Consider the following 17,233-nt stretch of genomic DNA (forward strand, 5'->3'; position numbering starts at 1 on the left):
ATCACCCATTCCTTCTCTCCCGAGATGCTGCCTGACCCGCTGAGTTACTCCAGCATTTTGTGTCTACCTTCGATTTAAACCAGCAACTGCAGTTTTTTTCCTACACATCTGCAGTCCCTTCCTACACGTTTATGGTGTTTACAGAGTACTATGTTTACATATCTGTTGTGCTGCTGCAAGTAAGAATGCCGTATTGTTTTGGGACAGGTGACAACAAAACTGTTTTGGGACAGATGACAATAAAATGCTCTCGACAGGCTGCTTTGCCCTTATATCTCAATGATCAATGGGCCGTAAAGCCATAGAATCACAGTTACATAGCAAAAAATGGGCATTTCAGCCCACTGCATCTGTGCCGACCTTTTTTCCTAGCTCCACTAATTCCATTTGCCCACTTTAGATCTGTATCTTTCTATGTCGTGCCTGTTTACGTGCCAGTCCAATATCACTCCAATTGAATGTTTCTCTGAAGTCACCCATTCCTTCTCTCCAGAGATGCTGCCTGACCCGCTGAGTTGCACCGGCATTTTGTGCCTGTCTTCAGTATAAACCAGCATCTGCAGTTCCTTCCTACACATCCCACATTTTATGCTCTGTGCCCAAACCTATGAAGACAAGCATGCCGCTTTCAGTGAACTATGGCTCGAACCCCCGAATCTTGCCGTAAAATCAGAGAGTCAGATCGAGCTCTTAGGACTAAGGGAATCAAGGGATATGGGGAGAAAGTAGGAACGGGGTACTGATTTTGGATGATCAGCTATGATCATATTGAATGGCAGTGCTGGCTCGAAGGGCCGAATGGCCTACTCCTGCACCTATTTTCTATGTTTCTATTTCTTAACGGCCCACCATTTACTGTACACAGCCTCCCTGTATATGATTTTAGAGACAATAGACAATAGGTGCAGGAGTAGGCCATTCGGCCCTTCGAGCCAGCACCACCATTCAATGTGATCATGGCTGATCATTCTCAATCAGTACCCCGTTCCTGCCTTCTCCCCATACCCCCTGACTCCGCTATCCTTAAGAGCTCTATCTAGCTCTCTCTTGAATGCATTCAAGAGAATTGGCCTCCACTGCCTTCTGAGGCAGAGAATTCCACAGATTTACAACTCTCTGACTGAAAAAGTTTTTCCTCATCTCTGTTCTAAATGGCCTACCCCTTAGTCTTAAACTGTGGCCCCTGGTTCTGGACTCCCCAAACATTGGGAACATGCTTCCTGCCTCTAACGTGTCCAACCCCTTAATAATCTTATATGTTTCGATAAGATCCCCGCTCAACCTTCTAAATTCCAGTGTATTTTCTAATAGCCCTGCTTCTGTACTGAAGTATTGGCAGGTTTTCACAGATTCCAGAAAATAAATTGCTCAAAATTCTCAATTTTTGGTCCCCTTGTTCCTTGTCCCCTTTAATATTCACCTTTTAAATCATCACTTCTTTAGCTCTTTGCTACAATTGCCCCAGATTTCTTCTCGCCTTTATTATAGGACCCCTCTCTCCATCTCGGAACAGCACCTCATATTCCACTTGGGCAGCTTACAACCCAGCTAGGTTTCTCTGACTTCGAGTAACCCTTGCTATCCATCTCTCTCTCTGTCCCTCCCCCCACGCGTTGTACTACTAGTCTCGCCGCATCCCTTCATTGTCACCTCTACCACAGGCAAACAATGGACCATTGTGGGCTCCACCTTTCTTCCGTCATCGGTGCCGGCTGTGATTTGCTCTGGACCTTTTGATACCTCTAGAGTCCCTCTCCCGTTACCCTCGGGACTGAAGCGTCTCGACCTGAAACGCCACCTATTCCTTTCCAGAGATGCTGCCAGGCCCACTGAGTTACTCCAGCATTTTGTGTCTATCTGAGGTCCTTTCCCAGTCCACTTGAGTGAATTTTCTGAAGGACCAGGAACAGTACCTTAATAATGCACAGTATTGACACAGATACAATGTGGGCGGCACAGTGGTGCAGCAGTAGTGTTTCTGACTTACATTGCCAAATACCCGGGGTCGATCCTGACCTCGGGTGCTGTCTGTGCAGAGTTTGCACGCCCTCCCTGTTCCCGGGTGCTCCAGTTTCCTCCCGTTTTCCGAAGTCATGCGGGTTGGTAGGTTAATCGGCTTCTCTAAATTATCCCTTGAGTGCAGGATAGAACTAGTGTACGGGGTGATCGCTGGTCGGTGCAGACTCAGTGGTCCAAAGGGCCTGTTTCCATGCCGTATCTCTAAACTAAACTAAACTAAACTAAACTGAACTAAACTAAACTGAACTAAAGTAAAGCTTCTTGCCTTTATCACTGGAGCTATTTCTCCATCTAGGTTTCTTCCTATCCCACTTGAGCGAATCGAGTGAAGTACACTCTATTGACACAGATACGCAGAAAATTCTGACAAGTCCCTTCGGCACACCAAAACCTCTCTGAGAAATCAGCTGAGTCGAATAAACATCAGCGCGCATGGAGGTCAGTTCGGTTATGTTTAGTTTATTGTTGCGTGTACCGAGGTGCAGTGAAAAGATTTTGTAGCGTGCTAACCAGTCAGTGGGAAGCCATTTACAGTGTATAGGCACATGATAAGGGAATAACGTTTAGTGCAAGGTAAAGCCAGCAAAGTCCGAAGAAAGATAATCCGAATAATTCGTTCCAAATGATGCTGTTCCTTAAAAAGTGTAAGCTGGATACCATCTTCATTAGTAAGCAGTGTTACGCCTCCAGAAAAGTCTCCAGTTTCCTTCCATCATTGCCCCGTGAACATACAATCCGTCACCCTTGTGAATCCAACTGCAATAACACTCCAGCAGCTGTGGAAGCACATGCACCAAGCCCACACCAGCCTTGCCTCAGCACATTCAATTAACCTAAGTTATTTAGCATTAACGATCACTTAACTACCATTTTCATTGAGTTTTCCTCCAAACTGTACATGGAAGTAGCAATTTTTTCTCACAATTCTGATATTGCAGCCAGCTTTGAACGTTGGCTCGTTAGACAAAGCTGCACAAATATTTTCTTAATGCCAATTCAATTACACTTCAATGTCCTAAGTGGTCAGAAGCTGCAATTAAACATTTGCACATTCCAAATTATCAGCTACGCTGACGTGACATCTGGTACAGTTTAAGGAAGGTTTGGGATTCAGCAGTGAAGCTGAACGCAGTATTACGGGAAAGGCCGATCTGGAGAAATCGCACACATGGCTGTTCATTTGGAAAGGCGCTCTTAGGGCACTCTTTTAGAAAGGAGGTGAGGAGCAACTTCTTTAGTCAGAGGGTAGTTAATCTCCGGAACTCATTGCCACAGAAGGCTGTGGAGGCCAAGTCAGTGGATATTTTTAAGGCAGAGATAGACAAATTCTTGATTAGAACGGGTGTCAAGGGTTCTGGGGAGAAGGCAGGAAAATGGGATTAGCAGGCAGAGATCAGCCATGATTGAATGGCGGGGTAGACTTGATGGGCCGAATGGCCTAATTCTACTCCTATAATTTGTGAACTTGTCGGGTGGTGGGTGGTGTATTTTCTGGCACCGGCTATATCTTCTCTCAGACACTCGGCAGTCAGTGTCCGAAGACACGCTGATGAAATTCAACGCAGAAATGGTAGGGTAGATTTTGGTAGGAAGAGCAAAGCGAGGAAATGCAAGCTGAAAGGAGAAGTTTTAACCGGGATGGAGGAGCAGAGAGGGGCAGCTCGGTGGCGCGACAGTGGGGTTGCTGCCTTACAGTGCCAGGGATCCGGGTTCGATCCTGACGACGGCCACTGTCTGTACGGAGTTTGTACGTTCCCCCCGTGACCACGTGGGCTTTCTCCAGGCGCCCCGGTTTCCGCCCACACTCCAAAGACATACAGTTTTGTAGATTAATTGGCTTCTGTTAATTGTAAATTGTCCCTAGTGTGCAGGACAGTGTTGGTGTACAGGGTGAGCGCTGGTCGGCACGGACTCGGTGGGCCGAAGGGCCTGTTTGCGCGCTGCATCTCTAAAGTCAGAGAAAGCTGTTGGATGACTTTCACTGTGGTGGGATAATATTATCAAAGTAAATAATCCGGCTTACAACTCATGAATTTAACAAATAGAATCACAGTTCAAAAGAAAATGATGATGTCATAATTTGTTCACAGGTGTATAAAATCATGAGGGGAATGGATAGGGTAAAAGCACAGAGTGTTTTACCCAGGGTTAGGTAATCAAGAACCAGAGGACATAAGTTTAAAGTGAGAAGGGAAAGATTTAATAGGTATCTGAGGGGCAAATTTTCACTCAGAGGGTGGTGGGGATATGGTTCAAGCTGCCCGCGGTGGTAATTGAAGCAGATACAATAACAACATTTGAAAGGTACACGGGCAGGAACGGTTTAGAGGGGTATGAACCAAACGCAGGCAACTTGGACAAGCTGAGATGGGGTATCATGGTCTGCATGGACGAGTTATGGTGAAGGCCTGTTTACGTGCTGTGTGACTCTACGACCTGGCCTCCTTACAGCTGTGCCATAGATACAGAGACAATAGGTGCAGAAGTAGGCCATTCGGCCCTTCGAGCCTGCACTGCCATTCAATGTGATCATGGCTGATCATCCACGTGCCCTCCCATGATCAACCTTCCAGTGTGCAAACTCTGCCCTTTCCCTTAGAGAGAGGAGAAATCAGGAAGGAGATTGTCTCCAGACACTGGCTGCTGAGTGTCTGAGAGAAGATACAGCAGGTGCCAGAAAATACACCCGACAAGTTCACAGGTTTTAGGAGCAGGATTAGGCCATTCGGCCCGTCGAGTCTACTCCGTCATTCAATCATGTCTGATCTCTGCCTCCTAATCCCATTTTCTTGCCTTCTTCCCCCAGCCCTTGACACCCGTTCTAATGGGTGGATAAGGCAGTGTCCACCCTGCAGAGAGCCTGGTGGAGATTGAATCATTCTATTTGTCAGCATAAACTAAGCTGAAGCATCAATGGAAGTTTGTCTTTAAGCTGGAGAGGGAGCAGAGAAGCTTTACGAGCCTGGACTCTGGAGCCTGAACCAGAGAGAGAGGTTGAGCAGGTGAGGACTTTATTCCTTGGAGCACAGGGGGATGAGGGGTGACCTTATAGAGGTGTAAAAGATCATGACAGGAGTATACAATCTTTCTCAGGCTATCTTTAATCGGACTTTACCTTGCACTAAATGTTATTCCCTTGCTTGAGTGTAATCGTGTAGGAAGGAACTGCAAATGCTGATTTAAACCAAAGATAGACACATAAAACTCAGCCGGACAGGCTGGAGAGAAGGAATGGGCGACGCTTCGGGTCGAGACCCTCCTTCAGACTGAAGCCCCGCTTCTACTGAAGATAGACACAGACTCTGAAGAATTGTCTCGACCGAAAACGCCACCCATTCCTTCTCTCCAGAGATGCTGCCTGTCACGATGAGTTACTGCAGCTTTTTGTGTTTATCTTGAGTTAATCATGTACACACTCTGCTGACACACTCTGCCACACTCTGCTGACTGGATAGCACGTAACGATAAAGCCTTTGACAATGAACTAAACTAACTTATCTAGACTAACCTAAATCTTCCAACGGCACAGCTTCAGAAGAGACTCGTTGCAATGCAGAGGGAGGAGATAACTGCCTGTCCACCCACATTATGTGTCACTGATTTACCAGAATCCCTATCCACTTTCTCCACCCACCTGCATCCTGTATCTCCCTCTCTACTCTCTAACCTGCAGAGGAGAGATGATCACACAAGTTTCAGACTTTATTAAGAAATATTTTCTTATCGACTCAACAAAATCTAAAAACTGGAACGATTCAGCCAGCAAAAAAAAGATGCCCTCTCACTGATGAGGTCAATAATGTTGATTGATTAGCTGAAACTATTAAGGTCAGCTTAATTTTCCCAAGGGAGGACTTTACCTTGAGGGTGAATTGATCTCATTAAAGACGGTCTTACAATGACTTCCTTCATTTGACAGGATTTCCAGTTGTCACGGAAAATGTGTGATGGAATATTTAGGGAAATTAAGTTAGATATCTTGCAGACTGTGCAGGGCCTTGAAAACTGAGCTTGTTCAGCAATTATATTGAACTTTTCAACATTAACGTTTGTAAACCGTATGACTTCACATACATACAAGCACCTTCTACACTTTGGCCTCAATTCGCAAGCTTCAGTATGGCTAATGTGTTTCATTCATTAATAAAATATTATCTAAAAACCCTTTCACAAACATCTGATAACAGCACAAGGTCTCACAAAGCACTCGGTAATGCATTACAAAATGGTTTGGATAAACTTCAAAGAAACAAGTAGTTAAAAAACAAGGCAATAAATCCTTACACAATTCTAGAGTAATTCTACAGTCACATTAGTAAGGTCCATCCCAAATCACAAAATAAGCTGCAAAAAGAAATATGGCTGTGTTGCAATCGAAATTTGCTGCAAAGCAAATTGATCTCTTTCATTTGCTCCCTTTATTAATTGTCATAGTTAAAAAAAGCTCACCAGATGTTTTTGTTTTAGTAAAATCACGAGGGGGTTAGAAATGGTGGATCATTGTCTCTTTCCCAGAGTAGGTGAGTCTAAAATTAGAGGGCTTAGATTTAAAGTGAGAGGGGAAGGATTTAAAGGGGGACCCGTGAGGCAATTCTTTCCACAGAGGGAGGGGAGTACGTGGAACAAGCTGCCAGAGGAGGTGATGGAGATGGCTACAATTACAGACACATGGAACAATGTTTCACAGATGCACAAAATGCCAGAGCAACTCAGCCGGGCCAGGCAGCATCTCTGGAGAGAAGGAATAGGTGACGACTCGGGTCGAGACCCTTCTTCGAAGTCTCGACCTAAAACGTCACTCATTCCTCCTCTCCAGAGATCCTTCCCTCCAGAGAGTCAGTGACTCTAGAGGCCCTTCTACTGATCCACTGATCTATCATTAGAGGTCCTTCTGCTGATCTACCAACAGAGGCCCTTCTACTGATCTACCAATAGAGGTCCTTCTGCTGATCTACCAATAGAGGCCCTTCTACTGATCTACCAATAGAGGCCCTTCTACTGATCTACCAATAGAGGCCCTCCTACTGATCTACCAATAGAGACCCTTCTACTGATCTACCAACAGAGGCCCTTCTACTGATCTACCAATAGAGGCCCTTCTTCTGATTTACTGATCCACTGATCTACCAATAGAGGTCCTTCTGCTGATCTACCAACAGAGGCCCTTCTACTGATCTACCAATAGATGTCCTTCTGCTGATCTACCAATAGAGGCCCTTCTACTGATCTACCAATAGAGGCCCTTCTACTGATCCACTGATCTACCAACAGAGGCCCTTCTACTGATCTACCAATAGAGGTCCTTCTGCTGATCTACCAATAGAGGCCCTTCTACTGATCTACCAATAGAGGCCCTTCTACTGATCCACTGATCTACCAACAGAGGCCCTTCTACTGATCTACCAATAGAGGTCCTTCTGCTGATCTACCAATAGAGGCCCTTCTACTGATCTACCAATAGAGGCCCTTCTACTGATTTACCAATAGAGGCCCTTCTACTGACCTACCAATAGAGGCCCTCCTACTGATCTACCAATAGAGACCCTTCTACTGATCTACCAATAGAGGTCCTTCTTCTGATTTACTGATCTACCAATAGAGGCCCTTCTACTGACCTGGTCCAATGAGCTGGATGCCTGATGTGGCAGGATTTACACCTTCCACAATATTCAACTAGATCCTGGTTCCAACTGGTTTCAAACCAGCAACTACGGTGCTGTGGGCAGCCTTACTCACCAACCTCAATCTATAATTGTGCAATTCTAACTCTGTAAAAGAAACAGTTCATGGATAGAGGTTTAAATAAATACAATAAAGACTATGGCTTGCATTGCATTTCACATTAACCACTTGGAACTGTTAAGATACATTTAGATATCTTGGTAGACAGATAAAGATGGCTAAGATGGCTGAAAAAAGAATAGATCTAGATAGTCAATTAGGTAGATAATTACAAAAGGTAGATCGACACGTAGTTAGTTAATAATTAGGCATAGTTCTAATGACAAACCAGCAACCACTTAATGTAACAAAAGGGCACAAAATGCTGGAGTAACTCAGCGGGTCAGGTACCGCCTCTGGAGAACATGGATAGGTGATGTTACAGGTTGGAACCCTTATCCAATCCGAAGAAAGATCCCAACCCAAAATGCCACCTATCAATGTCCTCCAGAGATGCTGCCTGAACCACTGAAATACTTGGCACTTGCTGTCCTTTTGCGTGAACCAGCATCTTTAGTTCTTGCTTCTGCCTCCTACAATGACTCTGCTTTTCGCTCTATGGAGATGCTACCTGTCCTGTTGAGTATTTCTAGCTATTTCTGTTTTTATTTTGTACTTTAAAAAAAAACCATAACCTCATGGATTAGAGTTAATGTGGCAGGTCCAAGACCCTTTGTCAGAACCAGGGAGTACCTGACAAAAGAACCTTCACCAGGCAGTACCTGACAAAAATGTCAGCTCGGTTTCTCTCTCCACAGATGCTGCCTGACTTGCCGAGTGCTTCCAGCATTTTCTGCTTTTACTTCCAACAATCCTGGAAAAGCCCAATATCTTGGAGAAATTAAGTGAACACTTCAGAACTTTGACCTTACATCAGAACTGCACAGTATTCCCAGTTTTACACCCTAAAGCTAAAGCATTCATATTCATTCATTTAAAAGAGCTTCAATGACATTGATGGTACAAAAGGACGCAAAGTTCTGGAGGAACTCAGTGGGTCAGGCAGCATCCCTGGAGAACAGGGATAGGTGACGTTTTGGTTCTGGACCCATTCTTCAGACTGGAACCTATCTGAAGAAGGGCCCCAATCCAAAAAGTCACCGATCGTTCTCCAGAGATGCTGCCTGACCCACTGAGTTACTCCTACATTTAATGTCCACACCAATAACAATGCCATTTACTGTCCATTCCTTATTGACCCTGACCCCAGGGGGGCAGTCAAGAGTCAACCATATTAGTGGGCTTGTAGTCGCAGTTCGGCCTGAGCGGGTAAGTGTGGCAGGTTCGCCCAGTTAGCCAGATTGAGTTCTTAACTCAATCCATTTGTTTCATGGTGACCATTGCTGTCTGTAGTTCCGCTTTTATATAATTGATTTTAAATTTTCTATTCCACGTTGGATTCAAAATCATGTCTCTAGAACTGTGTGCCCGGCACGGTGGCGCAGCAGTAGAGTTGCTGCCTTACATGTTTTCTCCCAAACTCCAAAGACGTACAGGTTTGCAAGTTAATTGGCTTCTGTAAAGATTGTAATTTATCCCTAGTGTGTAGGATAGTCCTAGTGTACGGGGATCGCTGGTCGGCGCCGACTCGGTGGGCCGAAGGGCCTGTTTCCGCACTGTATCACTAAACTAAACTGAACACTAATTGCGAGTCCCATAACCTATCCACCACTGCACTGGACCCTGTAACTGGAGTAAAGATCAAGACAGTTGAAGCAAAGACATTTTCATCGCACTGAAGACAGACACAAACAGCTGGAGTAACTCAGCGGGACAGACAGCATCTCTGGAGAGAAGGAATGGGTGATGTTTCGGGTCGGGACCCGTCTCGACCCGAAACGCCACCCATTTCTTCTCTCCAGAGATGCTACCTGTCCCGCTGAGTTACTCCAGCTTTTTCTGTTTACATTCTGCAGTTCCTTCCTACACTTTTCATCGCACTGCCTCTCATTTGAATGGTCATAAAGCATCATGCTCAGGGGAAGGGCAGTCTAGTGAAATCCCAATCTATTCCTGCAGTCTCTCCAACTGCTGGAATCAAGAAGAAATGTAAGAAAATAACTGCAGATGCTGGTACAAATCGAAGGTATTTATTTCACAAAATGCTGGAGTAACTCAGCAGGTCAGGCAGCATCTCAGGAGAGATGGAATGGGTGACATTTCGGGTCGAGACCCTTCTTCAGTCTGAAAAAGCGTTTCGGGTCGAGACCCTTCTTCAGTCTGAAGAAGGGTCTCGACCCGAAACGTCACTCATTCCTTCTCTCCTGAGATGCTGCCTGACCTGCTGAGTTACTCCAGCATTTTGTGAATCAAGAAGAAATATACGTCAAAGCTTCCTTTAATCCTTCAAAGTTTAGTTTAGTTAAGTTTGAGCCACAACGCGGAAACAACGCGGAACCGAGTCCGTGCCGACCAGTGATCCCCCGCACACTCGCACTATCGTACACACGAGGGACAATTTACCATTTTTACTGAAGCCGATTGACCTACAAACCTGAATGTCTTTGGAGTGTGGGAGGGAACCGGAATAACCGGAGAAATCCCACGTGGCCACAGGAAGAACGTACAAACTCCGTACAGGCAGCTCCCCGTGGTCAGGACCGAATCAGGGTCTCTGGCGCGGTAAGGCAGCAACTCTACCGCTGCGCCACCGTGCCGCAATTTGCATTTATGTAATAATTGCACTCATGGGTTTAGCATGCCCACTGGGAAAAATGAATCAAATTGGGAATCTCCACAGTAGAGAGTTTAGAGGTTCCCAAGGGAATTGGTAGAATTGTTTCGCCGTCTCTGAAGTAAAGCTGCAAAGGTTAGAGGTCAAGAGCTTCAAGCACATCTGTCCCATAATTAAGTCACTGTGTAAAAGATTTGTTTGAGCTCCTGACAGTTTTTCACAATTTATATTTCCTCTATTGGAAAGAAAATGGGCCTTCCTTGTCGTATTAAAGTTACACAAAACACAGTTTCCAACATGTATAAAGGAAGCTGGACACAGCACAGTTTTGCTATCAATCAGCGAGGTAGGTGGCACTCTGCAGGGTCGGCACCCACAGCCCCAGGCAGTTGTACTTACCTACGACCATGACGTTGAATTCAAACCCGGTCTTCATGGCTTTACGCCTCATCTGATCCAGGACGGCTTCGATGCCCACATATCCAAAGAGATCTCTTCCCGTCACATCCTTCTTGAATCCTTCTGAGCAGACGTGTCCCGGCTCTAGTGGTCTCTCCGCCATGTTCACTTTCAACTCCTTTAGATCCAGTCCTGTCCAAAAGACACAAGAGGGTGAGACGGTTAAAGCACGCAGTAATTTGATGACAGCAACACCTTCTGCCCACTGCCCAGACCATCGCACAAACCAACCTCCCTTTCCATTGACTCCATCCACACTTCACGCTGCCTCGGCAAGGCCACCAGCATAATCGAGGACCAGTCTCACCCCGGTCACTCCCTCTTCCCCCCTCTCCCATCGGGCAAGAGGTACATAAGTTTGAAAACGCACACCTCCAGATTTAGGGACAGTTTCTTCCCAGTGTGATCAGGCAACGGGGAATCATCTTCTCACCAACTAGAGAGCAGTCCTGACCTACCATCTACCTCATTGGAGACCCTCGGACTATTTTTAATCAGACTTAGAAGATAGACATAAGAAGATGGAGTAACCCAGAAGTCTGAAGACCCTTCATTAGACTGAAGAACTTTAATCGGACTTTACCGGACATTATCATATCATATCATATATATACAGCCGGAAACAGGCCTTTTCGGCCCTCCAAGTCCGTGCCGCCCAGTGATCCCCGTACATTAACACTATCCTACACCCACTAGGGACAATTTTTTACATCTACCCAGCCAATTAACCTACATACCTGTACGTCTTTGGAGTGTGGGAGGAAACCGAAGATCTCGGAGAAAACCCACGCAGGTCACGGGGAGAACGTACAAACTCCTTACAGTGTAGCACCCGTAGTCAGGATCGAACCTGAGTCTCCGGCGCTGCATTCGCTGTAAAGCAGCAACTCTACCGCTGCGCTACCGTGCCGTTTTATCTTGCACTAAACCATATTCCCTTTATCATGTAACCGTACAGTGTGATGGCTTCATTGTGATAATGTATAGTTTTCTCGTGGATTGGACAGCACGCAACATAAAAACTTTTCACTGTACCTCGTACATGTGTTAATATGCAGATGCTTATCTACGTACGATGCTTCGACTTACGATATCTCGACTTTACGATAGTGCAAAAGCGATACACGTTCAGTCGAGACTGTGCTTCGAATGTTGATCTTTTCCCGGGCTAGCGATCTGCGGCACGATACTCTCTCGTGATGCTGGGCAACGGCAGCGAGCCGCAGCTCCCAGTCAGCCATGCCTTCAGGTGTATTACGTGCATTTTCGACTTATGATATTTTCAATTTTCGATGGGTTTATCGGAACATAACCCCATCATCGTAAGTCGAGGAGCATCTGTACTAAACTAAACTCCTCCTTGGAAGTCAGGAATGCCAAGGATCTGAAGCAGGGACATCAGGAGATGCTGAATGCATGCACATGAACTGACCCTTGAATCCAATAGCTTCCATACCTTCCATTAGCTTGAAAGAAAACATGTCCATTATCATCTTTTGTTTCGTGCATGGAAGTGACTTCTTCAGCATAACGCCTGTCATGCGTACAACATGCACGTACACACAATTTTAAACGTGCTTTTATACAAGGGTTTAGGGGTTTGTTTGGAGATACATGAGCCTTCAAAGCTTCATTCCCCAATTCCATCCACAAAACAAAAATCAAGTTATTTTTACATTTTAGGTTTAGTTTTAGAAATGCAGCGTGGACACAGCCCCTTGGCCGACCGAGTCCATGCCGACCAGCGACCAGCCATACGCCTGTTCTATCTTACGCACTGGGGACAATTCACAGAAGCCAATTACCACTGTGCGGCCCTATTAATTAGATTACAGGTGCTCCTCAACTTACGATGGGGTTACGTTGCGATAAACCCATCGGAAACCGAAAACATGGTACGGTGAAATGCATTTAAATGCACCTGGTCACGTGGCCAGAAGTGAGCTGCGGGTCGCTGCCGTTGCCCAGCGTTTGCACCATCGTAAAGTCGAAATTTCGTACGTCGATGCATCGTTAGTCGGGGAGCACCTACCTGTACAGTGAAAAGAAGTTTCACTGCTAAGAAGCAGCCATTCTAGTCTCACCACAATGAACCAGTTAGGAATACATGGTTAATTCCATCCACAGCATGGAACCCATCATCAATCAGCCCAATTTACTCACTGGCCATCTGTTATCAAGCACTGAGTCCATGCCGCCATCGATTACCTGTTCGCACTCGTACTGTGTTATTCCACTTTCCTCACGCACAAGGGGCAATTTTTCCAGAGGGTCAATTAACCAACAAACCTGCACGTCTTAGGGATGTGGGAGGAGACCTGTACGGTCACAGGGAAAACGTGCAAACTCCACACAGACAGCAACTGAGGTCAGGATGGAACCTGGGTATCTGGCGCTGTGAGGCAGTAGCTCTACCAGCTGGGTCACTGCGTCACCCAGTGGCGTAAGATGCTTGGATACCCATTGAAAGCAGTCACACAAGATTGCCGTCTTTAGTGGCACTAAGGGAAATGGTTGATTCTTACAAATGTTTCTATCAATGCATTTGCCATCCAGGAAACTACGTTAAGCCTGGAGACCACTTTACAGAACATGTCTGTAGAAACACATTACTTGTGAAGGAAACAAGTGCTGTCACGTTTAGTGTTGGTAAGGTGCAACATTTCAGAGACTGTACGCACAATATCTAGGAAGACTGTCATTTCCCCACCACCTCCCCCCCCTCCCTTTTCCAAATGTGAATCCATTTATTGTTCCAATCCACCGAGCCCCAGTGGAGAATGTGTAATGCAAACCTCTTGGCAGTTGCTTCTAATGGTAAACCCTGGATTAACATTAACAAAACAAGAAAGAGAAAAGACTTGGAATAATTCAGCAGCTTTCACAACCCTCGGTCCTCCCAGAGCACTTTACCACCTAACCACCGTGGTCAATTTACACATGGCAAAGGAATGATAACCATGTAATGTGCTTTGTGGCATTTAAGGCATAAATATTGGCTGGTCCTCGCCCACTCCTCTTTAACTGTGCCATGGTTTATTGCTCATTCACCCGAGTTGACAAGTGGAGGGATTGGTAACTATAAATGTGGGAAAGGTATGTGGGATCCCCGGGAGCCCCGACGTGGCAACTCCAACAGCCTGACCGCGGGAGAAGACGGCAGGGAAGAGAAAAAGACATTCTGGCCTTCCATCACAGTGAGGAGGTGACTGGAGGAGACTCACTGTGATGGATGTTTCTTTTTGTTTGGTGTTGGTTTATGATTGTATGTGTTATTGCATTTTTATTGATTATTCTTCTTGGTCTTATTGTTGAACTGCGGGTAATTTTTCATTTCACTGCACATTTATGTGTATGTGACAAATAAATTGACTCTTGGAAAGAAAACTGCAGATGCTGGTTTAAATCGAAGGCAGACACAAGATGCTGGAATAACTCAGCGGGTGTCAGGCAGCATCTCTGGAGAGACTGGAGTCTGAAGAAGGGTCTCGACCCGAAACGTCACCCGATCCTTTTCTCTATAAATGTTGGAAGATCTGACAGAAGAGCGTACTGTGGGTATGGCACTGCGACACCGGCCGATACTTTCCAACTCTAGCTCAGCTCTACAGCATGGAAACAGATCCTGCAGCCCACCGAGTCCACACGTACCATCGATCACCACTACACACTAGTTCCATGTTATCCCACTTTGTCATTCCCTCTCTACACTGCGGTGGGAATTTTACAGACGGCTGGTTAACTTACAAACCCGCACGTCTGTGGGATGTGCAAGCAGACTGGAGGAAACCCACGAAATCCAGGATTCACTGTTAAATTGTTAAACAGGTTCAATTGGATTAACCTACGATGAGTCTGAAGAAGGGTCTCGACCCGAAACGTCACCCGTTCCTTCTCTCCTGAGATGCTGCCTGACCTGCTGAGTTGCTCCAGCATTTTGTGAAATAAGTACCTTCGATTTGCACCAGCATCTGCAGTTATTTTCTTACACAACCTCTGATGAGCGTTTGTCGGCACTGGGCCTGTATTTGCCGGAGTCTAGAAGAATGAGGGGAGGAGACCTCATTGAAACGTACAGAATAATGAAGGGCTTGGATAGAGTGGGTGTGGAGAGGATGTTTCCACTGGTGGGAGAGTCTTGGACCAGAGGTCATAGCCTCAGAATTAAAGGACGTTCTTTTAGGAAGGAGATGAGGAAATTTTTATTTAGTCAGAGGGTGGTGAATCTGTGGAATTCTTTGCCACAGAAGGCAATAGAGGCCAAGTCAGTGGATACTTTTTAGGACAGAGATAGATAGATTCTTGATTAGCACAGGTGTCAGAGGTTATGGGGAGAAGGCAGGAGAATGGGGTTAGGAGGGAGAGATAGATCAGCCATGATTGAATGGTGGAGCAGACTTAATGGGCCAAATGGCCTAATTCTACTCCTATTCCTTATGGCCTGTTGACGTGGTCAAAGGGAGAATGTTCAAACTCAACACAGGCAGCACCCGAGTTCAGGTTCGAACCTGGGTCTCTGGCGCTGTGAGGCAGCAGCTCTACCAACTGAACTACTAGGCTGACTGCTATGTAATTACCGGGTTCATCCTGACACCCAATCCATTACAAGTGTGTGACATCTGCAACTCTCCAGTCCTCAGGCATTATCCCTGAATCTAAGGTATCCCAAAATGCTGGAGTAACTCAGCGGGTCAGGCAGCATCTCAGTAGAAAGGAATGGGTGACGTTTCGGGTCGAGACGCTTCTTCAGAGCAACAAGAACAGATATTATTTTTTAGCCTTTAGACTTTAGAGATACAACGTGGAAACAGGCCCTTCGGCCCAGAGTCCTTGCTGACCAGCGATCACCCCATGCACTGGCACAAGCCTAAATATCAGGGACAATTTACAATTTTCTGCCAAAGCCAATTAACCAACAAACCTGTACATCGTCGGAGTGTGGGAAGAAACCGGAGCACCCGAAGAAAACCCACGCGGTCACAGGGAGAACGTACAAACAGCACCCTTAGTCAGGATCAAACCCGGCTCTCTGTCGCTGCAAGGCAGCAGCTCTACTGCAGCACCACATCTAGACTCACACCTATTTCTCCCCCTCCCTCCCCTCCCTCCCCTCCTACTTGCCTTGCCTTTGGTCCACCTATTACCTGCCACGCTTTGTCCTGCCTCTTCCCTCTTTCTTTGACTTCGACTCCCCGCAAACAGTCCGAAGAAGGGTCCGGACCCGAAATGTCACCTATCCACTTTCTCCAGACATGCTGCCCAACTCGCTGAGTTACTCCAGCACGTTGTGCCCTTTTGTGTATTAGCCAGCATCTGCCCTTCCTTGTTTCTGCACACTTAGCGATGAATGTATTGCCTTCTCGTTAGCAGCGTAGCTCGGTGCAAATTGTCTCCTGCATTTCCTGCATCAGGAAGAAGGGTCCCGACTCATAAATGCTGCCTGTCCATGTTCTCCGGAGATGCTGCCCGACCCTGATGCTGAGTTGCCCCAGCACTTTGTGTCCTTTTTAACGTGGAGGCAAGCCTAACAATGCTACGAAGGAAATGAACCATTATCACGCCATCTTGGCAGACTGCAGGAGGGAGCACAGACGCCAACCTGCAATCAGCACTGCAGGTGGAAAATGATTGAAGAAATCCTTAAAAATACCAGGCAGTAGGACTCCGACTCTGAGTACAAATGAGTCACCACTTTTGCCCGCACTGCAAAAATGTCTGCTCTTCTAAAAGCTCTTCGTTGCCTGGAAAATATTTTGCTGCATGGAGGATGCTGTAGAAATGCTAGACTTTCCTTTCAAAGTAATAATAATAATAATAATACATTTATTTTATGTAGCGCTTTTCAGGATACTCAAAGACGCTTTACAGAGCAAACAAGACATAAAAACAAACAAAAGATTTGTCCTGACGGAGACAAATAAAGGTTAGGTTACAGCCCTGGCTCTTTGTAACCCTCGCCCCTAAATCCCGACCACTTGTGAGTGCCGCAGTGAATCGGTTGCTGTTGACTGTAACGTGGGGGGGGTTGCTAGGCAACGCCACCCAAAAAAAAAAAAAGCTGCCATAAAAGCTGTGCGCTCTGCTTTCCATTTGCTCGACTCAATATAGGGTGTCCGACCCTGGAAACAAGACAATAGTAAAAAAAAACACCGTCCTCGCACGGAGCACTGCAACAACTTGCAGCGCGCATCCTCACTTCAGGCTTGTGCTGCCTTTGACCACGGCCTTCCAGCCACACCGTGCAGCGGCAGTCTCTCCGCCACCACTCCTGGCTCTCTATCTCTGCTACATACTAATGAGGCTTCCGCAACAAGGGGCCTGCACAATGGAAGAGCTTGCTTTCATCGGCCATACACTGCA

At 46.2% G+C, this 17,233-nt stretch overlaps 1 protein-coding gene across 6 annotated transcripts in view; it reads right to left on the reverse strand.

Moving 5' to 3' along the window:
• Positions 1-17,233, reverse strand: part of LOC144604079 (neuronal-specific septin-3-like) — a 291,677-nt gene that overhangs the window by 97,352 nt on the left and 177,092 nt on the right. For 5 of the 6 annotated variants that reach the window (XM_078418165.1, XM_078418166.1, XM_078418169.1 and 2 more), the window contains exon 2: positions 10,814-11,005. In XM_078418165.1, coding sequence (XP_078274291.1) covers positions 10,814-11,005 — 192 coding nt within the window. Of the gene's footprint in view, positions 1-10,813; positions 11,006-16,017; positions 16,159-17,233 lie in introns of those variants that run through there. The other variant, XM_078418170.1, reaches the window with a different exon arrangement.

This window comes from Rhinoraja longicauda, chromosome 21, assembly GCF_053455715.1.
Source record: "Rhinoraja longicauda isolate Sanriku21f chromosome 21, sRhiLon1.1, whole genome shotgun sequence".
NCBI classification, from domain to species: domain Eukaryota; kingdom Metazoa; phylum Chordata; class Chondrichthyes; order Rajiformes; family Arhynchobatidae; genus Rhinoraja; species Rhinoraja longicauda.